The 21,571-nt window shown below is 38.3% G+C and overlaps 3 protein-coding genes across 11 annotated transcripts; all 3 read right to left on the bottom strand.

The window, feature by feature from the left end:
* Positions 1-905: 905 nt before the first annotated feature.
* LOC116213557 (sugar transporter ERD6-like 5) lies at positions 906-5,146 on the bottom strand. Of its 3 annotated transcripts, XM_031548562.1 has the most exons (18): positions 4,847-5,146; positions 4,469-4,531; positions 4,082-4,171; positions 3,945-4,004; positions 3,707-3,772; positions 3,556-3,621; positions 3,400-3,475; positions 3,116-3,180; positions 2,917-3,009; positions 2,731-2,811; positions 2,555-2,639; positions 2,289-2,332; positions 2,141-2,203; positions 1,988-2,047; positions 1,856-1,909; positions 1,696-1,755; positions 1,494-1,625; positions 906-1,413 (listed from the first exon to the last, which is right to left on the bottom strand). In XM_031548562.1, exons 1-17 carry the CDS (start codon positions 5,027-5,029, stop codon positions 1,590-1,592), a joined length of 1,245 nt encoding a protein of 414 aa, XP_031404422.1. In that variant the 5' UTR covers positions 5,030-5,146; the 3' UTR covers positions 906-1,413; positions 1,494-1,589. The 3 variants fall into 3 exon arrangements, with proteins under 3 accessions (XP_031404422.1, XP_031404424.1, XP_031404425.1); XM_031548564.1 differs by lacking the exon at positions 4,847-5,146 and having other exon boundaries at positions 1,494-1,608; positions 4,084-4,171; positions 4,469-4,484; XM_031548565.1 differs by lacking the exons at positions 3,945-4,004; positions 4,082-4,171; positions 4,469-4,531; positions 4,847-5,146 and having other exon boundaries at positions 1,494-1,608; positions 3,707-3,791.
* A 562-nt stretch (positions 5,147-5,708) lies between these two features.
* LOC116213554 (sugar transporter ERD6-like 5) lies at positions 5,709-10,446 on the bottom strand. Of its 2 annotated transcripts, XM_031548556.1 has the most exons (18): positions 10,155-10,442; positions 9,208-9,270; positions 8,864-8,953; positions 8,711-8,770; positions 8,507-8,572; positions 8,355-8,420; positions 8,184-8,259; positions 8,046-8,110; positions 7,779-7,871; positions 7,595-7,675; positions 7,433-7,517; positions 7,291-7,334; positions 7,136-7,198; positions 6,897-6,956; positions 6,655-6,708; positions 6,466-6,525; positions 6,262-6,376; positions 5,709-6,167 (listed from the first exon to the last, which is right to left on the bottom strand). In XM_031548556.1, the coding sequence occupies exons 1-18, from the start codon at positions 10,353-10,355 to the stop codon at positions 6,046-6,048; spliced, it is 1,464 nt and encodes a 487-aa protein (XP_031404416.1). In that variant the 5' UTR covers positions 10,356-10,442; the 3' UTR covers positions 5,709-6,045. The 2 variants fall into 2 exon arrangements, 1 of the variants encoding a protein (XP_031404416.1); XR_004158110.1 differs by lacking the exon at positions 5,709-6,167 and having other exon boundaries at positions 6,283-6,376; positions 7,433-7,526; positions 10,155-10,446.
* A 1,435-nt stretch (positions 10,447-11,881) lies between these two features.
* On the bottom strand, positions 11,882-20,702 carry LOC116213555 (sugar transporter ERD6-like 5). Of its 6 annotated transcripts, none has more exons than XM_031548557.1 (18): positions 20,386-20,702; positions 15,021-15,083; positions 14,806-14,895; positions 14,619-14,678; positions 14,437-14,502; positions 14,281-14,346; positions 14,120-14,195; positions 13,977-14,041; positions 13,742-13,834; positions 13,566-13,646; positions 13,392-13,476; positions 13,266-13,309; positions 13,044-13,106; positions 12,893-12,952; positions 12,741-12,794; positions 12,491-12,550; positions 12,251-12,365; positions 11,882-12,147 (listed from the first exon to the last, which is right to left on the bottom strand). In XM_031548557.1, the coding sequence occupies exons 1-18, from the start codon at positions 20,581-20,583 to the stop codon at positions 12,023-12,025; spliced, it is 1,464 nt and encodes a 487-aa protein (XP_031404417.1). In that variant the 5' UTR covers positions 20,584-20,702; the 3' UTR covers positions 11,882-12,022. The 6 variants fall into 6 exon arrangements, 5 of the variants coding, with proteins under 5 accessions (XP_031404417.1, XP_031404420.1, XP_031404418.1 ...); XM_031548560.1 differs by having other exon boundaries at positions 14,978-15,083; positions 20,386-20,450; XM_031548558.1 differs by lacking the exon at positions 20,386-20,702 and adding an exon at positions 15,251-16,614 and having other exon boundaries at positions 14,978-15,083.
* Between the last annotated feature and the right edge of the window lie 869 nt (positions 20,703-21,571).

The raw sequence follows: 21,571 nt of genomic DNA on the forward strand, positions 1-21,571 counted from the left end.
TTTCATACGCTGAGATTCCATCATCATTTCATTTTCCTTTTTCAAAAGAAGGGGAAAAAACATGAATTACGTTCGTAAGAATAGCTGACTGTCCTTCCTTGTATCGAAGATTCTTCGATGATAAAACAACCTAGGATACTTCAAGTGGATTTGACGCCTTTTTTCCATAAAATAAGATCTCAAGTTCGAGTCTGGTAAATGGGAAAATCCCTACTGGATCGACAGAGCTCATACTTACTAATCGGCTGCATTTGCTTTTGAATACTAGCTGGTGCTCATATGGATGTACAATTTCACGCAATAGGTGTTTAATACTTGTGCATTTGACTTTCATGTATACCTAAAAGTGCAATCCCCCGCATGAGATACAAGCAAACGCCAACATAGGCTTCAAAGGAAGAAAAAAAAAATTGCGTCTGCATTTGACTTTTGTTTATTTGTTTATTTATTTTTAACATAAAAAAGGACGTCTAAGATGGTAAGAGGGAAACAAAGGAAATGGATACATTCCTTTTCGATTGTATTGTGGTATTCGAAATCTCAATATGCCTCGACTAATTCAGTTCGAGCCCGGTCGACCTGCTATAAGAGATAAAGCTCTCACAATCAAAAATTTTCTTCATTCACAAAACTTAAACTCGAGCCATTCCATTTCACTACCTCATACCAGACTACGCGCAACTTCTTCCCATATATATACTCAAAAGGCATCAGTCACAAAGTTCGACTTCAACTACAGTATTGGTAAAAAGTCTGGGACAGTTACCATGACGTCTATGTTCGAGCCCCTCCATTATCAATCACGAGATCAAACAGAGAAAGAGAAGCATTGCAAATTGGGGATATGTAAATTGAGATTTAGGGGATATGCGATTTGAGACGGCGGTGTGTTGTCCATACATTCATGAATAAAGAAGGCTCGGCGATATTCTCTTATTCAGTATGCAATGAGTTTGGAATACACGAAAAGACATCAACCATAACAATATATGGCCCTAGCCCAAATACGCTACCCGGACCACAGCCTTGGGCTGGTAGCAAAATCCCTTTACTTCAGCCACAGATTTCTAAAAAATTTCACTAAAACAGGTTTTACACAATTTAGTCGGTTCAGTTTATACAACCGAGTCGTCCCCACAAAGTTTGAGACACTCCACAAGATGTCTATGATCACTCCGAATGGCTCGATTGAACGAATTATAGGGGCACCAACAGAAATGCTATTCTCCAGATATGCTGCCCATGGCCGAGAATGGTCCTGAGCGAGGAGCATAAGTAAGGAAGCATATTATCCTGACACTGGATTCATGGCTGCTTGTATTTCCTCTAGAGTTCGGCCTTTAGTTTCAGGTACCAACTTTGCCGTGAATAAGATGGTCAGTCCCGACATGATCGAGAACAGGAAAAATGTACCTGAATGTCTTAACAGGTTTAGCACACATCCCTTGAACAACAAATTTAATATAAGGAAAGGGCTGAGACCGAGAGATTACCTGCTGAGCTGAGCTCCATCAAGAAGTTAAAGACATACGTGACGATCCACGAGCTGAACCAGTTGACGAGAGACACTAAGCTCCCCGCTGTACCTTTCATGTTAATCGGGAATATCTGAAGCAGAGATAGCCCTGTTTTATATGATCGAGATATTCTTAAATAATTTCATATTTTCAATCTTCATTGTGTTATGGTAACCACCTCGGACATTATAAGCCACGGAATGCCAGCAAGCCCCAACCCGAATGACCCGTTGTATATCTGATCACAGAAAAAGTTTAGACGTTCGACATGGAATGATTCAGTTGGAGATTAAAAACTGAAGAATATTATATGCATAGATTATCCATGGTTCTTTTACCAGTATACCGATGAAAACCAAACTCGGCGCAACTGTTTTCCATCTTTGGAGATCCTGTTAACAGCAAATGCTGATGAAGATCGACGAATATTATTTCTTGCAAAAAGTATGCCCGTGTGACCTGATTTATACCTCTAGTAAGAACGAGAAACCGACAAGGAAACAACCGACGCAAGTTCCCGCAGCAGAAACCTGTCAAACAATTAGCAGACTTTTCGGTCAACTCCTCATTTCTAGGAGTCTGCACGATTAACTAAATTATCGATGGCCCTGCAAATTACGCACCATAAGTAGCGGTTTTCTTCCTGTTCTATCCATTAATAGCACGCCCACTACGGCCATTGGTATCTGCACAAAAGGATCATTTCTGTAATTAGCATTGACCAAAAATAAGTCACAAGCTCATTCTAATTTTTTCGAGCGACTTGAAGACCTGCACAATGGCCATTGCTACCGTTCCAATCTTGGATGGAAAACCTGCAAAACCACAGGGACACGACTCACTTTTTAATCAGTTACTCTTCATTAACATATGATGGGTCTACATTGTTGGTCCACCTCTTGTGCTGCTAACATAAACTTTTTGAACGGGAAAAAAAGCTATAAGTATTTTAGGAAATCGGAAACTTCCATTGTATCTTAATACAGTGCCATCGCTGTTATGGAAATTAGCGATGGGCAATTCAAATTACCACAAACCTGCATCCTCAAAAATCGAGCTTGCGTAAAATGCAATCCCGTTAGTGCCTCCAAATTGCTGCAGCACCATCAGCCCAACTCCAACCTGAAGGGTACTTTCCATCTAAATATGGACTCATTGGCCATTATGGCTCCACTCAAGCAACGCATGTCATGTTCAAAGTCTAGGAACTCACCAGGAGCGAACGGGCGTATATCTTCTGAAACAAGTCTTTGATTGTACCCTCCGAAATCTGTTCGAGCATCTCTGTGTAATTCTGCAGGGCAAAGGAGAGGTGATTATTTTGCATCTGCTAGAAGTTCCTAGCTTGAAAGGAGATGGCCAACTTTTTCCCCCAAAACTCAAATGATTAAGAAGTTACTTTGATTTCAGCTGCTTCAGATGTGATATCAGCATTTTTTCCTCTCAGCCTTCTCAAAGCTGCTTCATACTCTTTCTCCCGACCCACTTTCGCCTGCAAAAAATTCGCATCAGAAGTTAACAACTTGCTTCATCGTCTAAGATAAGCATGAAGCAGTTGTGAACAAGCAAGAGCTAGAAAGGGCAAATTTCCAACATACGAGCCATCTTGGTGACTCCGGAATGAAGAGAAGGCCTAAGAGTTGCACCAAGCACGGAACCATTTCTGCAGGTAATGTAGAAGTCAGATGGATCGCTTATGAGCTGGTTTTATCACATTTATATAGGGAAAATCCAAGAAAATTTGGAAGAACTACAGAAATGTAATACTTTTGCCTGATTACATGTGGAATCTCAGAAGACAACCGATCTAAAATTGTAATTAATCTTCTCACATGAAGACACTATTCTAACTTATGTTTATCCATATCAAACCGAGCTTTACCTATAAGAGCCAAGACACGCCAATTGACAACTGCCCCGATAAAGTACGTCAGGGCGGAGCCGAAACATATCATGAACTGTTTCAAATGCAGGAAGTTATGATCAACTACGCCCCAAGTCAATTTATATATGCGAGTTTCAAGCTATTTCAGTCCACCTGATGAACAGTAGCGAATCCACCTCGGAGGTTTCTTGGTGTTATTTCTGCTATATATACAGGCACCTGTTCACCAGCGTGAACCATTATATCAATGTTCGAATTGGTATAAACAAGAAATGTCTCCTACTCATGTAATAGCAGCAGTTACCACAAAGGAAATAAGCCCAATACCACATCCGATCATCAGTCTTCCTATATCGAGCGACCAAGCACCCTATTACCAAGAAGTGGATCTGTCATTCAGATTGACAATACGAAGAAAGAAAAAATGTTGTTTTACTCTCAAAAATTCAGTGAATGGACCGTCTTTTCAGTCCATTAATAGCTTGCATGAGGCGTAACAAATACAGAAACATGAGAATATATACACCCGAACGGAATGAAACCTGTGAGAATGCTATGGTGACCCATCCCGCAGTAGAGAACAATTGAGAAATCCCCATGGCCTGATTACATTTATGAGAAGAGGTCAGATAATTCCTTTTGGATGTCAAAAATTGCTTTAGGGAAAAGAGAAACTTACACCTCTTCGACTAACAAGATCTGCTATTTTCCCACTCACTATTGCACCAAGTATTGCTCCAATCGTGAGTACTGATCCAAAAACCGAATACTGCATCAAGTATCACAAATTAAAACCACATAGACAAGTCGATATATATAGGCAAAAGAAAAAGGCTGGGGGAAGGGGGCTGGACTTTTACTTAGATGATGATCATAAGAATGAGATTCTGATGAGGAAAAGAAAATTTCCCTTCAATATAGTATTAGAACCATTTCATCTTGAAAATGATTTGATGAACGCAATACTATTAACTCTATCAAGCTGCAGTGGAAAATTCAATTAAATATCCCATAGATGAAGCGTTTCACGTGAGAAGCAAAAGCAAACCACAGAGGCACTGCCCACCTCTGCCACCGAGAGGCCTAAGTCGTCCACAATCCCAGATTCTGCAGGTGATGAATACCCAATCTGCAAATTAAAACATAACATGAGTATCTTCAACAATATAGAGAATTATCGCATAGGGCTGCAGAGACAGTGCAATTAAGGTATTCAAGGTCTTGGACCGACTGATTGCAATCGATAATAAGTGAGGATATGTTCTCAACTAGAAAGTTTGCATTTTCTTTTTTCGGTTGAATAGAAAGTTTATGTATAAGTATTAATCAAATAAAGCTTCAATCGGGCCAGAGTAAGGCTGAGATTATCCGGATATCAGGATCCCGCAGTGGAGGTCATGTAGCTGGCTGTCGTTCATCCTAGTGAGCAAAAAGTGGGACTTACAGCAGAACCAAAAACATAGGACCCGCAGACGGCTATGAGCGTGCTCAGCACCACGACAGCAGTGGCGGAGCCACCACCCCATGTCCCTTCTCCATCATCGCCTATGCTGGTGTTGGTTCCATGATCGTCTCTTGATGACCGAGAAGTCAAAAGGAGCGATCTTTCAGTGCTCACGCTTTCCATGTTCGTCCTACTCGGAAATGAAGCAGTTGTCACAGTTCTTGGATGGAGGCACTGTGGTCTGATCGTAGAGGAAAACCAAATCTCAATCACTGTCTTCCTCCAAGAGGGTAGATAGTACCTTATTTCAGTTGCTCTGTTTCAGTTCAATGGGTGTGTAACCGTTAGTCAACCGTACATCACATGCGACAACCCTTTTGGCTGGTTGAGAAAGTCAAAGCCACTGAATCTAATTAGGTGTGATCGATGCATCACAGGCCCAGAATATAAAATTTGTAGGCCAGTTAATTCGAACAATTTAATCCACGAGATTCGTGCGGGAGACCATCTTGGAGTTGTTCATTGTGAATCTTACATGGTTTGTGGAGGAGTGCTTGTTTTCGGCCAATCAAATTTGAGTTTACAACCAACATGAATTGATTCAAGTACCGACGTCTCGGGTTTGAATAGAGAAAATCCACATTGAAAAAGATTTATCCCTTAGTGGGCCGACCGGCTCGATCTAGATTAATCGGGTCGTATGAGTTTTCGGATACAAGGTACACATAGAAAAATTTGACTTCACATGGGCAGTCCGACATCTTCTAGAATAGCTATCACTAGGATCTTTCCGAAATTTCGTGAGCGTAATTCTCAGGCAGAATCATGCCTCAGACACGACAAGCTGGAAAACTGGGAAGAGTTTTTCGAGTTTCTAAAACCAAACCTAGTTCTCCATACCCGCATTCGTTGAAGAAAAGTATGAGACTCTATAAGCTCAGATATCGTTGTGCAATGATATATAAGGTTATACATAAATAATACGGTTCAATTGAACAGGCGGGACACCTCCAGATGTTATCATTACTTTCCCGGACTTATTGGACGATTCCAGGAATCCTGTTAATTTCTAACAGGGGCTCCTAAGCTGCTGATATTCATGTGCCTGAGACTTCGGAATACATACTCATGCTTGTCTCCATGAAGATGTTACTGCACCTTCTCGAGCATCCGCCAGTTCGTGATGGTCCTTTTTCCTGTCATGAGAAGGGGTTCATGCTTGCCTGTATTTCCTCGAGGGTCCGCCCCTTAGTCTCGGGAACCAGCTTTGCCACAAACAGGACAGTGAAGCCGCATATGCTCGCGAATATAAAGAATGTTCCTGAAAAAAATAAAGAACATGATAGATACTACCGCAGATCACAAGAGAGAATGAAATGACGAAGAGAGAGACAGATGTGGGATGGTTTAATCACCAGACGAGCTCCAATCCATCATGAAGTTAAAGGTGTATGAGATAATCCATGAACCTAACCAGCTAACTAGTGTCACGAGGCTACCAGCTGAGCCCTTCATATTTATCGGGAATACCTGATATAGGAGCATTTAAAGGGAATCATTTACGGGTTTCAAATGCGTTAACTGCAAGGTTTGCAAAACCCGACGAGGGGAATGTTTACCTCGGACATTATAACCCAAGGTATTCCTCCCATTCCCAGGGAAAAGGATCCAGTAAAAACCTGACGACAAAAATGGGCAGATATTAGTAGTATCAAACACATTATCGCCAGAGGAAATATGAAAAAGAAATGGAAAAAGTTCATGAATGATTTCCCAGAGAAAAGGGGGAGATAGACAGAAGTGAATACCAGCACACCGATAAGCGCAAAAATAGGAGTTATGCTCTTCCATAGCTGCAGATCCTGTCAGCAGAAAGCACCTAATGCTTCAGCAGGCACAACGGTTTAAACCAACAGAGTCGAAAAATTAAAAAGTCTTGGCTCACGTAATTCACTACAATCGAGACCCCCTCAAATAATTATAGTGAATCCATCCTCTATTGTTTCCATTCCTTTGTACAAAGTGTACTAGATCGCCTCTTGAGAAGTACCTGGAAGAGGAAAGACAAGCCTGTCATGAAGCAACCCAAACACGTCCCCGCTGCAGAGACCTGTAAAAGCAAGTCACGTTTAATCAAAACATAGTAAGTAATAAACCACGTCTTCATCTGATAACTGTAGTTTTTAGACAAGTGGTCTCTAAAAAATTAATAGATACATTCAAGATCGGAACTTTTATCTGAAGAAACAACAGGTGTAATGACGTGAAGTTCTTGCAAGTTTTCTTTACCAGCAAAAGAGGCCTTCGACCCGATTTGTCCATCAGTAATACACCCAGAGCCGTCATTGGAATCTACGAGAACAAAATTTCCCAAATCAGGATACAAACTTGTGTAGTAATCAACCAGGGTACAGAAGCAATGGAGATGAGACCCGGAAGTTGACCTGAACAATGACCATTGCTATCATTCCGAGACTACCTGAGAAGCCTGTAGCAGATTAAGGTTTGAGAATTCATGCATCCATTACTTTTCGTTGGTAATTCAAATCAGGTAGCTCTAAAAACTGAACCTTCATGTTGCCAGACCTGCTGAGATGAATATAAAGCTGGAATAGAAAGCAATCGCATTGACCCCTCCGAACTGTTGCAGTACCATCAGGCCCACTCCGACCTAAAACACCTTCCACGTTATGAATATGTTATTCAGTGAATGGAAAAAATATGCTAAAATTGAGTAAGAATTCTTACAATAAGTGAATGGGCGTATTTTCGCTGGAACAAGTCGAAGATGCTGCCTTCTGAAAGCCTTTGAATAGTTTCCGTGTAATCCTATAATACAGAAAGTGTAGTGAAGTGTGCAGCAACGCGAGGTTCTGTAGCTGAAGTAGAGATGAGTAAAAGAAGTTTCTAATAAAGGAGAGAAGTCGGTTACTCTGATTTCAGCTGCTTCTCGAGAAATATCAGCATTTTTTCCTCTCAACCAGAGTAAAGTGGCTTCACTTTCTTTCCTCCGGCCAATCTTTGCCTATAAATTTTTCACAATTACATCACAAATAAGCATATGGTCATCATGTAGTTGGATTACTAATACAGCATTTCATTGGAGTGTCGCTGCACGGCGTATGTCAGCTGAACTATCAGGCAGAAAATTAAGCAAGCAGATATAGAAAGTCACTCAGCAATTTCTGGAGAACCTCACCAGCCACCGGGGAGATTCAGAAATGAAAAGTAAACCAAGTAGCTGAAGAAGGCATGGGACGATTCCTGAAATGAAAAAGAAGATCCTAAGTGTCACTCACATAACATCAAAAACCGTAAAATGCAAAAAAGATCTTACCAACTAAAGCCAATGTGCGCCAACCCACAAAAGCTCCAATGAGGTAAGTCATCGACACACCACAACATATCATCAACTGTTGAAATAATAAATGTCATTATCACTTATTATCATAAATTCGTTCATGATATGATGCTTCACTTTTAGTGAATAATAAGCCTATGTAGTTACCTGATGTACCGTCGTAAATCCTCCACGAAGATTTTTTGGTGTGATTTCTGCTATGTACACAGGAACCTATTTTATGAACAGGTAGCAGCTGTTACTACTAAACATGAGACAGACAGTCATCATCTAAATAACTCCCACGTTCTGAAAATTACCACATAAGAGAGGAGTCCCATGCCACATCCTACCAGAAATCTTCCGATATTGAGCCACCAAGGGACCTTTCATGCACAGGCACAATAATATAACAGTTGAGAGAACTTCAATTGGACGAAGAGTCTGACTATAAGAATCTATGAAAGAAAGAAAGGAAAAAAAAAAAGAAAAAGGAGAGTCTGATTATAAGAGTCTGACCATACCTTGGACAGTGCTATAGAAATCCAACCTATTAGGCAGATTATATCCGAAATTCCCATTGTCTGTACAAGTAAAAGCAGAAAAAGGTTGAGGACAAATACGAGATAATGCTTCGTGAAGTTAAAGCAAAAGATGGACAAAAAAAATGCACTTACACCCCTCCGACCTATGTAATCAGCCATTTTCCCACTAATTACCGCTCCTACCATTGCTCCGATAGTCAATATCGAGCCAAATAGTGAGTACTGCAGGTTGAAACAGTAGTATGATATCAATACACGTAGCTTGATGTATACAAATTCTCCTCAAGCACCAAAAGAATCTTGTAGTTACCAAAAGCACGACACATATCCTAATACATCAGCAAACAATTTGAATATATATTTATTCATTATTCAAACGATGAACAGAGAACAAACAGGAAAATGATACAGCTGCCTATACTCCTTCGGGAAAAGTATGTATAGGGTCGTAGAAGGTAAGGGAATGTACACAGAACCTCTGCAGACGTAAGGCTCAATTCCTCCATTATGCCAGTCTGAGCAGGTGATGAATACCCCACCTTCAAGCATTAGAATATACAGTCAGCTTAGCTCGTTTCCGTCAAATGAAAGACAATAAATAATGCGTTCATCTACAAGTTCAATCTTCTTGAACAGTCATACAAGATCCTCTCAAACTTTTTCGACATTGCACTGGAACTTGTATTTGTGTCTTGCCCTCGCTCATTCTATACCCCATAGGAGGACCACCCTTAGTAATCGACAACAGCCAAGACAGAGATCTAGTATGCTGCTAATTCAGTGCCTTGTAGTCTAAAAGATTGTCGCTAATTGCATTTAATAACCCTAACCCTCAGAGTCATTTCCTGTCACCACGCCAACTAAACATCTGCATCTGTATTGCCATTAGCCCAATCTCCATCTCATCAGACTGATCTTTGCGGCTGTAAACTACATCTTTAAATCATGTCTGAACCTGAGAATAACTGCCGAAGTTTCAGCAATAACTTGGATCAAAGATCCTAAATGAAACTAAGAACAAATAAAAGAATAATCCAAGGGGGGAAAACAGAGAAAACAGAGATGATTCTACTTATCATGTTTGCTTCAAGGTTCGATCTCACTGGGGTACATGGCATCTTTTAATCTTCCATTCATATTTATATCTGTAACGATGAGGCCATTAACAGGACCCAGAAAGGATTTAATGGTCCCCTCAATCATAAGACGGGTTTCACATATTTCGGCTAAGGAGCGTGTGCTAATCTGAGCATGATACCATGTCCATTGGTCCAAAGGCTTTAATTCTCAGAGCAAGTTGTATCCAACCGTAATCCAGAACTCAAACTGCTATTCCGTTATGAACTCATATAAAGTGTAACCTACGTGACGTTACATGTACAAAGGCAACATCTGATGTAAATGGGACCAGGCATTTACTTACGGCGGACCCGAAAACGTAGGAACCTGAGACAGCAACCAGAGTGCTAAGAACCAGGGCAGATGTTGCTGGAGAAGGAAGCCCGCTCTCTCCTCCATCCTCAACATGATTGCTTTGCAATTGATGGGTGCTTTCTTTAACAAGCAGAGGACGGCTCGGTGTCGGTGCTTCTTCAATTCCTTCTCCTACTTCTTCTCTGCCCATAGCCTTCTCCTCCTCCTCCTCCTCCTCCTCCTCCTTCTTAAGACACTGACGGATCGTGAAGTGAAGAAACGGGGACAGTTGATTGATGTTTCCTAGTCTTTATGAGCAATAATGAAGATAGCGATAAATAAAGACAGAGCAGCAGAAAAACTATTGGAGTTGGTGGGTCCACCATGAGAGGAGTTGTGTTTTTCTTGTCAATTTTTTATGATGTTTCTTGGGAACATTGATGCACGACCACACGTGGAGTTTGTCGTTTCCTATGTAACTTTCTTTAAGGATTTTTATCCGACTTTTTCGACTATTTACTGCATCACCATCCAATTGACATTCTTTTTTCTCTTTTTTTCGGTAGAATCCAAATGACGTTCTTACCTTACAAATTTACAATCACTTACTATGTTAATCGAGTCCAGGAACAGAACTATATATGTTGAAAATAGTAAAGTAATTTTGAACTAAATAAAATGTGGTCAACATATATAATTAGTACTGGAGGCTCTGAACGGATGTTGTTGTCGGGAAGTAGATTGTCTGGGTTGTCCTAATTAAGGTTCGTTCTGGTCTTACCATAAGTGCTCTATATTTTTCTTTTCTTTTTTCGTTTGGTCTAGATTTTTCTTTTTGTGTCTATATATAGTGTAGTAGGACTGTGTTACTGCAAGTCCTCATGTATACCAGAGAGAGGGTGGTAGTGCTCTAAAATGTATCCTCGTGAGTGAGAGTATCCACATCTTGCAATCACAAGTCTTGTACTCTTCCCTATAATGTTTTCTATTTCCCGAGTTCTCTCACAAGTCTTGTACTCTTCCCTATAATGTTTTCTATTTCCCGAGTTCTCTCTCTACCGGTATTGGTTGTGCAAATCAGTCCACCCGACGTTGAGGGGGGGGGGGGTTGGTTTTGGGGGAAGGGCAACAGCCCGACAGGTGACCTAGGAACTACCGCCGTAATTAAGGTCATTAGCTACCTCGCATGGGTGATGGTGGCTGGGATAGGGGCCACCATTACCCAAGATCGAGCTAGCTCTCTATCTTCGACCGAAGAAAGAGAAAGCTCAATTCCGAGTAGTGGTGGCTCCGATGAAGGCCACCGCCACCCAAGGGGAGGTGGCCGGTGACCTTGTTTGCGTGGTGGTAGCCGGGATCAGAGCAACCACCGCTTGGGATCGAATAAGCTCTTTGTCTTTGATCGAAGAGAGAGAAAACTCAATCCAGAGTGGTGATGAGTCTAATAACTCCAATCCCGGCCACCACTGCACAACAAGATCGCCGATGACCTCGCCTTGGGCAATGGTGGCTAGACTTAGAGGCACCACTGAGCCCTCCCTCTCCGATTGATCCTTTTTCTGTCTTGGAATTTTCAATTTTTTTATTTTCTGAATTTTAAAAATTAAAATAAAATGTGGGCAAAAGTTAAAACAAGTGAAACTATTGGGCATTTAACTAGATATAATTTTAGTCATTATAATTATATCCCAACCAAAAACTTTTCATTTAATTAATTAAACACTTTTTGTATTTAGATCTTAAATTTTAAGCACTTGAAATTAAGTCCAAACAAACACAACCTTCCTCTAATGTTCGGAAATGGATACAGATACAAACTGATAACGGTCAAAATAATTCTCACATCCAAGAACTTATCCAAAATAAAGGAAGTATGTCTTATTGAAGAACATGGGTTAGGGAGGCTTGTAATTCTTCAAGGCCTTGCCCTTTGGTCTCCGGGACGACCTTCGCTGTGAATAGGACTGCCACTCCGCAAACGGCCGCGAATATGAAAAACGTTCCTGAAAGTACATACCGAGTCAAGCTGCATATAATACATACATATGATGATAAAACAAGGTAATGAACATAGTGATTCCAGGAGAGTATCAGTGTGGATATTACCGGGTGCATTCCACTCGAATATGAAGTTGAAGGTATAGCTAACGACCCAAGAACACGACCAGTTGACAAGACTCACCAGGCTTCCTGCTGATCCTTTCACGTTTATCAGAAATACCTTTATTTTTTTTTTACGAATCCATTGATCAGGTGAAGCCAAAGAATCATAAGTTTTCCTGGAAATTTGAGAAAACGAAATGAAACATTATCTGTTACTTTCTGTTAAATGCCGAAGGATTGTACCTCTGACATTATAACCCACGGTAACCCTGCCATGCCCATCGAATAAGCCACAGCAAACACCTGCTTGCATTTTCATGAGTGAGCTATTGCAGAGTAGATGGAGAAAAGTCGGGATGAAACAAAAGAAGAAGATGGCCAATTGAGTGCTTTTATTCGGTTCCGATCTTGTCATAGAAAGGGCTTGAGAATTTTCACAGTTCCTTGTTTTAAGGTGGCCATAACAGAAGCTAACTCATATATACAGAATTACCAGAATGAAAATGTACACCATAATGGGGGTACCATTAGTCCAATAGTTCAGTTCCTGTTCACAACATAGAAGGAATTTGATAAACTGTTCGGAAACTCGACAAGGCATATGGTCTTGAATTCTGGGGAATGAGCAGTCGAGCCCTTAATTACCTTTATCCAAAATGAGATTCCCAGTCCGAGACAACTCAGGCACATTCCTGCAGAAGAAACCTGCAACCATTCGACCATTTTCGATATCAGCAGCTCTCACCTATAGTCTCCGGTTGCGAAAATCTAGTAACGAAATAGATATATTCGTAACCATCAGAAGAGGTCGCCTTCCAGCTTTGTCTGTCAAGATTACGCTCAGAGCAAGTGCCGGGATCTGCAAAACAATGTCCTCCCAATATTAAATTTTGAATAATCTAAAAGCTTAAGCTTGTATCTGCAAGCACGGTGTTATGTATTTTTATGATCTAATTGCTCCCCCTCGTGTGTTGGGACGAAGAATGATTTGATCTTGATTTCAATAAGCAAGTAGTACCTGAATAATGGCCATAGAATTGATGCCGATGCTACTTGAAAAACCTGCAGAGAGATAGTGAACTATTATGCAGACTGAATTTCACGAAATAAATTAAGGGGAGACCAGAGATTATGTTTCTTTTACCAGCTTCTTCGAATATGGATCCCGAGTAGTAGGCAAATGCATTAGCCCCTCCAAAATTTTGCAGCATCATTAGTCCAACACCTATCTAAGCTTCGTAAAGGTCAGAGCAAATCTCTGGGGGAGTCATGCTAAGGACACGAAATGAGAAATGATTATTTCCTCCGAAAGGCTTACAATGAGAGCATGAGCATATCTTCGTTGGAACAAGTCTAGGATTCTCGAATGAGTTTGCAGCTCAAATGCTTTGGTGTAGTCCTGTAGAAAATGTAAATTTTTGCAATTAGTTACGGGTCCTGCAGTGAAGCAAACACTGTCGAACATTAACAAAATACCAAGTTTGCAAAGTTTACTCTGATATCGGCCGCTTCCTGGGAGATGTTGGCATTTTTGCCTCTCAGTATTTGCAATGCAGTCTCAAACTCCTTTTCACGTCCGACTTTTACCTGCTTGGTAAATGCATCTGTTGGCATTTAGAATGAAATGGACATTATCCTCCACAATGCAGTCTCAGTGTTCTGCTTTTGCAAATCCAACTGCTACTTATATGGCATAATATAAAAAAATATATACAGTTAATAAACTCACCAGCCATCTCGGAGACTCGGGAATGAAGAATAAACCGATAATCTGTAGTAAACACGGCACAGCACCTGCAGATTAGATCAGCGAGAACGATCACTTTGGCAAGTCTAGACTGAATTTGTAAGATTTGAACACAATAAGTTTACCTATCAGAGCCAGGACACGCCATGAAACTATTGTTCCCACGAAGCTTGTTAGTGCAAATCCACAAGATATCATCAACTGCAACAGCAGACAACTGAGGCTCACGAGCATGATCTTTTTAATGCAAAATTCTCAAGGTCTTCGAGTTAGAAATACTCCTAACCTGATTAAATGCTGTGAATGCTCCACGGACAGTTTTTGGTGCTATCTCTGCAATATAAATTGGTACCTGTTTTGGGATTCGGAAGCAACCAACCACTTTGAGGGACCATTATGTATTAAAAGCTGAAAATTCAACTGTTCTGCTTTAATAAGTTACCACATAGATTAAGATTCCAATGCCAAGTCCAATCAATAATCTTCCAACGTCAAGCAACCAAACTCCCTGCCCGAAGGGAAAATCTCTCTATCAATGTCAGCCCTCTCCATTTACAAAGACTGCAGATTTTAGCAGATGATAATTCATTGTGTGTGGGCGATATCTCATATTTGACTACGTACCTCGGCAAATGCTACAGAGAACCATCCTGCAGTGCAAAATATCTCGGACAGCCATATTGTCTGTTTCACAACACAATTTTAATGATCGAATGTTCTGTTTTTGGCGTAAGGTATAATCTAATGATCAAAATTGCAATAAAATCGGCAGGTTTCCTTATAGCTTGTGATGACATATTAATAGACTTACGCCTCGACGGCCAATCATATCGGTTACCATCCCATTTACCAAAGCTCCTAGTACTCCACCGACAGTTATGAATGAAGCAAATACAGAGTACTGCACAGACCAAAGTTAGAGTCAAAATCGATATGAGAAGTAAGCTAAAACCTCCTTTAGTATGTGATGTTTAGCAACCGACAAGCAATTTATGGATGTGGAAAAAGAGTGGCATCTGCACTAACAGCGGCCACAGAGAGGCCCAAGTCTTCCCGTAAGCCTGACTCAGCAGGTGATGAATAGCCTATCTGCAAATGAAAGTTGCATCAACGGTGATCATTTCCACCAAAAAATTATACAAGCTTAATGAACCTACTCAAAAAGTTTGAATATCAGCGAGATTCATCCCGGCAAATGTCCTTGCAACTGAACACCATTAAACTTTTATTAGAAGAAGCACGAAATGCGTACTTACTCAGCATGATGCTGTAAGCCGTTGCCCATTCAGCTTTTACGGGGAAAAATTAACGGTCCTACTCAGCTGATAAAGGGTAAGAGATTGAGTAGATTGCCGAGCCAACTGTGTTGTAAGAGTGTTTCACATGATTCACTATGAATTCTTTCATGCGATTGAAAAGTGCCAAACTGTTTATACGATACTGAAAAATTAACCGTCCTTTGGACAATTCAGAGAAAGAAATTCCAAGGCAACACTCAAAATGAGTTTCCGTAACCCAAGAAAACATTCATAAGTTTCCTATTTACCTTTCAATTACTTACATTTCAAATATATATGTTTTACTCATAGCTGAGACAGACTAATTACAGTATCACCTCGGAATTATGATGCTCAAGCCTCTCGAGATGGGCTCAATCGTTTATAGGTTTAATCGTTTATAGGCCTTGTGGATATTTTATATAGTATAAGAGTGACTATGCTTCCACATGCACATGTGTGAATTCACACCACGTCAAATTTAAGGTCTGTTTATATGGGTAGCCGAAAAATGCGCCCGTGTTGGCCCAAATGTGACTTAGTCCAGTCTCGAGACAGCCAAGAATGCGCCTCATGTTAAGTCAAGCTCGAGTGTGGAATTCATGGTTAGTTTGGTTTGTCCCCCCTCGCCCGAGCACGAAAGAGGATGTTCGGCTCGCGGTCAGTTGTTGAGTGCGGGTATTTAAGAGCACGTGATGGTGACCACGTGTTGCCACGTGAGGGTGAGTGTTAAGAGTTAAGAATTAGTTAAGTCAAACATTTGAAATATAAGAGGAATTCCACAAGTTTATAAGAGATTGCCTAAAATGCTCGAGCTGATTGGTTGTAGTACCCAATCTCTTATAAACTTGTGAAATTCTCTTTAATTTTTCTATCTCTCTCTAATACCATGTAAAATTCCACTGAACCTATAAGTTATCGTGCTCATCTCCAATCCAAAAGCTCGAGTCAATTAGTTGTGGTACCCAATCTCTTATAAACTTGTGGAATTCCTCTTATATTTCCGATGTAGGACTTAACTCATTATTAACTCTCAACAACCATCTAGCTTTAAATCATCAACATAATGATAGTTAATATTCACCAAAAAATTATCGTGATACGTCAAGACCATCTATCATCAGCTTATTAAACTACCAGTTTGGAATGATTATGCACGAAATATGAAACTAAAATGTGCAAGGGAACTTGGAGAGAAAAAGGTTAAACCTATTAATCATCTATAATAGACTAGTGTATTGCTGCCCATGCTTTTCCACAATTGTATAAAACTATTTTTCTACTTGGCAGCTTTATATTCTTTATCTTTTATTTATCTCGTTAATGAAGTTTTCTATTTGGTGGTACAATTCAAGAATTTTTTTAAAAAAGATATTCTTTGCTATTATAGAAATTATGTTCTTTTTCACCTCGAAATATTCATTTTTTGCTATAGGATATGACATAGAAAATGAAATATCATGACAAATTACTTAAAAAATTATGAACTTTTTTTTATCAAATACTATGAAATCACGCACTTTAGTTTTAGTATTTTCATATTTATCTTATTTTTGGATTTTCCATATTTTTTGCCGTGGCATCGCCACCCTTGGCAAGAGCCAAGGGTTTTGGGAATCATTTTTTTATTAATTATCTATATCTTAACATTTTTAAACTTAATCTTTTTACATTAAAATTTTTTCTATTGTAGTACTGCCACGTCTGCAAATTTATAGGAAATCCAACAATATGATGGATGCAAAATCAAAAAAAAAGTTCGTGAGATTATGTTAAAAAGCAGTTCGTGATAAATTTGAGGAATGATGGAAGCTTCGTGACTTTTTGAGTAAAATCAAAATATTAACAAAAAATTCAGTTGAAAATAATAATAATAATTAAATTAATTATATATGAAAGATAATATTAGAAGTAAAAGGCATTTTCTCTTATGATCATAAAATAATACACATAAAAGTAGTAACCGTGATCTAAAATTAACCAAAATGTAACGAAAAGTTGCTACGAAAACACAACTGAAGCAAAAAAAGGATAGAGGGGACAAATAAATTGACCTATTCATTGGTTCTTGCATTGTGCCATTTGGTTTATGCATTACAGAATCCATTTATATTTTTAAATTCAACCTATCAAATAAAATAAAAGGTTAATGATCCAAAAAAACATGAACTTTGTGCTCTTTTTCAATTTTAGTACGAGCTTTATTTTTTGGCAAAAAAAAGCATAAACTTTGATTTTCTTATCACGTTAGGAATCTTTGTCATTTTTCATCCATTTTGCTGACGTGATGGAAGATGGTGTTTACGTGACGAACGGTGTCACGTCACGTCAGCGAAAATTAAAAAAAATTGCAAAAACTTTATAAAATAAAAGAGAGAAATGCTTTGATCAGTAGGGGGCCCCAACCACCACCGCTGGCCACCGCCCCCTCCTGATTGGGATCGCCGGTGACCCCAGAAGGCATCGGTAACCCCAACTAAGGTTGGGAGAGGGGGCCAGGATCGAGGCTCCAGCCATCGGAATCGGGAGAATCTCCAATTCTGATGACCCCAATCAGGGGAGCAATGGTCAGCGGTGGGTAATGCATGGCGATGGGTGGCCAGGGGCTCCCATCGTTTCTCTAATCAAAGCTTTTCTTTCTCATTTTATTTAATGTTTTACAAAATTTTATTATTATTTTTTCTCTAGTGGCATGACCCTATTTGCCACGTAGGCACCGTTTTCACCACGTCAGCAAAATAGATAGAAAATGGAAAAAACGCCTAACGTGACAAGAAAATCAAAGTTCATGTCTTTTCTTGCCAAAAAATAAAGTTTGTGCCAAATTGAAAAAGGTACAAAGTTCATGCTTTTTTGAGTTATTAATCCTAAAATAAAACAAAGTAATTGCAAGATCTCTTTTGCTTTTTTTATTCATTATAAATTGACTAAATTATAAATATTAAATTGAATTATTAAAATAAGACAAATTAATCAAAGGGGTGGTGCAGTAGTGCACGCTCACTCATGATAACCAAAAGGTTACAGATTTGATACTTAGGTAGAACTATCAGTGTCTTTTATATGATATTTAAGATTTTTATTTTATTGTACTAGGCTCACCTTTGAAAATAAGACAAACTAAGGGCCTATTTACTTTGAGAGAATTTGTCAAATATATATTTACCTACCTGAGTGAAAGAGAGCACTTTTTAGAATAAATTGAATTTTCTAATTTCCTAAATTCAAAACAACTTAGAGAAGTACTTTTAATGGTTCTCCAATTCGCTCCTCTCTTTAACTAGATTTAATAGGAAAGTTTGAAATAATTTTTTTTGCCTTTTTAATTAAATAGTTATCCTCCCTTTAATTAGAAAATCTACTATTATTATTGGACATATTATTCAAGTCTCGAACTCAACAAGAAATACTCAATTTTAAGTTTGTAAATATGATTTCTCAATTTTCTTTGGAGAAATAAATTTAGAAAAAGAGAAGAAAAATGAAAAAGAAAAGTTGACCAGATTTTTCACAAAGTAAACATGCCCTAAAATACTGCAAGATCTCCCCGAGAACTATGCAATTAGTTCAGTTGAGTTTTACATGTATATATATATATATATATATATATTATATGTATTAATTAACAAAAGTGCCTAATAAAACGAAACTACATATATAGATAGTATTTGTTAATTAAAAAATTGTCTAACAAAACAAAAAAGAAAACATAGGCTAAATATTTCCACTCTCTTCCCTCTCTAAAAAAGTATTAAGAAAAGTCCCTATATAAAACAGAACTATATATATTAGATAGTATTTGTTAATTCAAAAGTATGTAACAGAAAGAAAAAAGAAAAGGAAAAGGCAGTGAGGGTGGGCTAAATATGTCTACTCTCTTCCCCATACTAGGTTTAGAATAATAAAACCAAATTTATGATGAACAATAATATGATAAGTAAAAAACAATTTCTCTTATAATTATAAAATAATACACATACAAAATAGTAACCATGAACTCAAAAAATTAAGGAAAATGTAATGAAAAGATTTATGAAAAAGAAAAGAATAAAGGATACAAATAAATCGATTTATTCATTGGTTCTTGCGTTGCGTGTGCCATTTCTTTTATCGGGAAGGTACATTTGTTTATGAATTAAAGAATCCATTTATATTTTTAAATTCAACCTACCAACTAAAACAACATAACTAATTGCAAATTTCTTTCTCATTTTTTATTCATTGTAAATTGAATAAAATGTAAAATATAATAAATTAAATTATTAAAATAAGACAAACTTAAAATACTGCAAGACTATCCGAGGACTCTCCAATTATAGCTCGGTTTTCCATTTGTATGCACATATATATAGTATATTTATATTGATTCAAAAGATGCCTAACAAAACGAAACTATATATAGATAGTATTTGTTAATAAAAAAAGTGTCTAACAGAACAGAAAAGGAAAGGCAGTGAGGCTAGGCTAAATATTTCTACTCTCTTCCACATTATAAGAAAGTATTAAAAAAGTGTCTATTAAAATAAGAATATACATATAAATAGTAGTAACAGTAATTGTTTAAAAAAGTATCTAACAAAACACAAAAAGAAAAGAAATGCAGTGATAGGCTAAATATTTTTACTCTCTTTCGTACATAAAAACTATGACGATATGATAAATCAGAAAATAAAACAAAAGTACGTAATTTTCTTTTGAAAAAAATTTTGTGATATATTTGAGAATAAGTTAAATTTTGTGATGTTACATGTAATTTGCCCAAAAAAATTAAAGTTCATGATTCTATTTGCCAAAAGGATAAGTTCATCAAAAAAATGACATTAGGGTAATTAACCCATTTAACCGCTATACCAAGGCTTGCCTTGGTAATAATTAACCCATTTAAGAATAACCAAAAAATTACATAAATCATATGGATAAAAATGGAAAGTAAAAGTTAGTTTTCTCTATATAATTGCATAGATATTAAAATGAAGACTGCCTAGTGCATAATTAATGCACTAATACTACCGTAGTGTATGTACTGTATAGTACTATGGTTATAGATATCCAAACCGGCCCGGTTATAAGATGGAGTGCGTGCAAGGTGAAAAGGTCAGAGTAACAGTACGTACGGCAGAACCGGTGACAAATGAGCCACAGACCGCTACGAGTGTACACAGCACGATCGGAGCCATGGCCCCTGATTTGCTGCAGCAGGAGTCTGAAATAGAGACTGAACTGCCATAGCTGTGTGGTCGGAGGAGGAGAGAGCTGGTGGGCAACAGTCCATCGGCTCCCTCTGACGGTCTCCTCCGGCTTTCTCCGCTCATTGTGTTCTTGCTATATTGGGATCGGACAGGGATGGAAAAATGGAGCCAGTCGGACTAGGAAATGAGAGGGAAAAAGAACTGAGAAAGGCACAGAACAAAAGAAGGGATTGATCAGTTTGTTCGATCGGTGGAGCCAACATTCTTTGGTGGGATATCATAGGAATTAGACTATTTCGAATGTTCAACTAGCTCGGGATTAATTGTTTAATCATAAATTTGCACCAGCATAAAAAGCCGTGGATGTGTGGCCAAAACAATAAAAAGCCATGGAAGTATGATTCTCATTCTATAATATAATTTAATAGGGAAAATATTAGGTGATATTAACACAATAAGATGACATGTGTTAGTTCTAATGAAAAGTCAAGAAAAATATAAAAGAAATAAATATTGGGGTCCTACAGCACAATGTGACAGACACTCAGTGGAGAGTAGCACATTATAGTGCATGTGTTAATATTTCCTAAATGTAATGATGATATATCATCAAGTTGTCCTTAATTTAACTATTTTAGTCTAGGCCAACTGCCCAAGGCCTGTGCTTGATCCAGAGGAATCCCAGATTCAACCTTTTTCTGTATTTTATTGTTTTATTGATTAAATGCATATTATTAAATTGGTTTGGTAGAAAGTAGACGTATATTCACGTGATTTGGAACACATTAGCCATTGTCACCATTACTGAATCACATCTTTATAATTAAGCTCACTGTCTGAAGACAATTGCATCGGAAAAATTAATTTTAAAAATCAAATTTTCAAAAGAAAATCTCTGTTTGAAAGTCATCGAAAAAGATGGTCGGAAATCAGTCAGAAAAAAATCTCCAAAATAAGGGTGTTTTGATGGCCATTTATTAATCAACTCAATTTTTTGTAGTGATCGGTTTATATCCAAAGATGGAGGTAAAGAAAATGAAGAGTGATATATGGAGAACTTATTTTGGGACTATTGTGTGTCTCCTTTCGTGCCAAACGTGGCACCATAACA

Source organism: Punica granatum, chromosome 7 (genome assembly GCF_007655135.1).
Source record: "Punica granatum isolate Tunisia-2019 chromosome 7, ASM765513v2, whole genome shotgun sequence".
In the NCBI taxonomy this organism is placed as follows: Eukaryota; Viridiplantae; Streptophyta; class Magnoliopsida; order Myrtales; family Lythraceae; genus Punica; species Punica granatum.

What these genes read in the sequence shown, in the direction of transcription:
- LOC116213557 (XM_031548562.1), bottom strand. Translation starts at nt 5,029, where the DNA reads ATGGAAAGCGTGAGCACTGAAAGATCGCTCCTTTTGACTTCTCGGTCA. An exon ending in TATACGCCCGTTCGCTCCTG is followed by an intron (nt 2,640 to 2,730) that starts GTGAGTTCCTAG and finishes AGTACCCTTCAG; the next exon opens with GTTGGAGTTGGGCTGATGGT. An exon ending in TGGTTTTCATCGGTATACTG is followed by an intron (nt 1,756 to 1,855) that starts GTAAAAGAACCA and finishes TTCTGTGATCAG; the next exon opens with ATATACAACGGGTCATTCGG.
- LOC116213555 (XM_031548557.1), bottom strand. Translation starts at nt 20,583, where the DNA reads ATGAGCGGAGAAAGCCGGAGGAGACCGTCAGAGGGAGCCGATGGACTG. An exon ending in TGGGCCTCTCTGTGGCCGCT is followed by an intron (nt 14,896 to 15,020) that starts GTTAGTGCAGAT and finishes TGGTCTGTGCAG; the next exon opens with TACTCTGTATTTGCTTCATT. An exon ending in CGTGGGTTATAATGTCAGAG is followed by an intron (nt 12,366 to 12,490) that starts GTACAATCCTTC and finishes AAAAAAATAAAG; the next exon opens with GTATTTCTGATAAACGTGAA.
- LOC116213554 (XM_031548556.1), bottom strand. Translation starts at nt 10,355, where the DNA reads ATGGGCAGAGAAGAAGTAGGAGAAGGAATTGAAGAAGCACCGACACCG. An exon ending in GATTTACGACGGTACATCAG is followed by an intron (nt 8,260 to 8,354) that starts GTAACTACATAG and finishes TTATTTCAACAG; the next exon opens with TTGATGATATGTTGTGGTGT. An exon ending in TTGCGCTTATCGGTGTGCTG is followed by an intron (nt 6,526 to 6,654) that starts GTATTCACTTCT and finishes TTTTGTCGTCAG; the next exon opens with GTTTTTACTGGATCCTTTTC.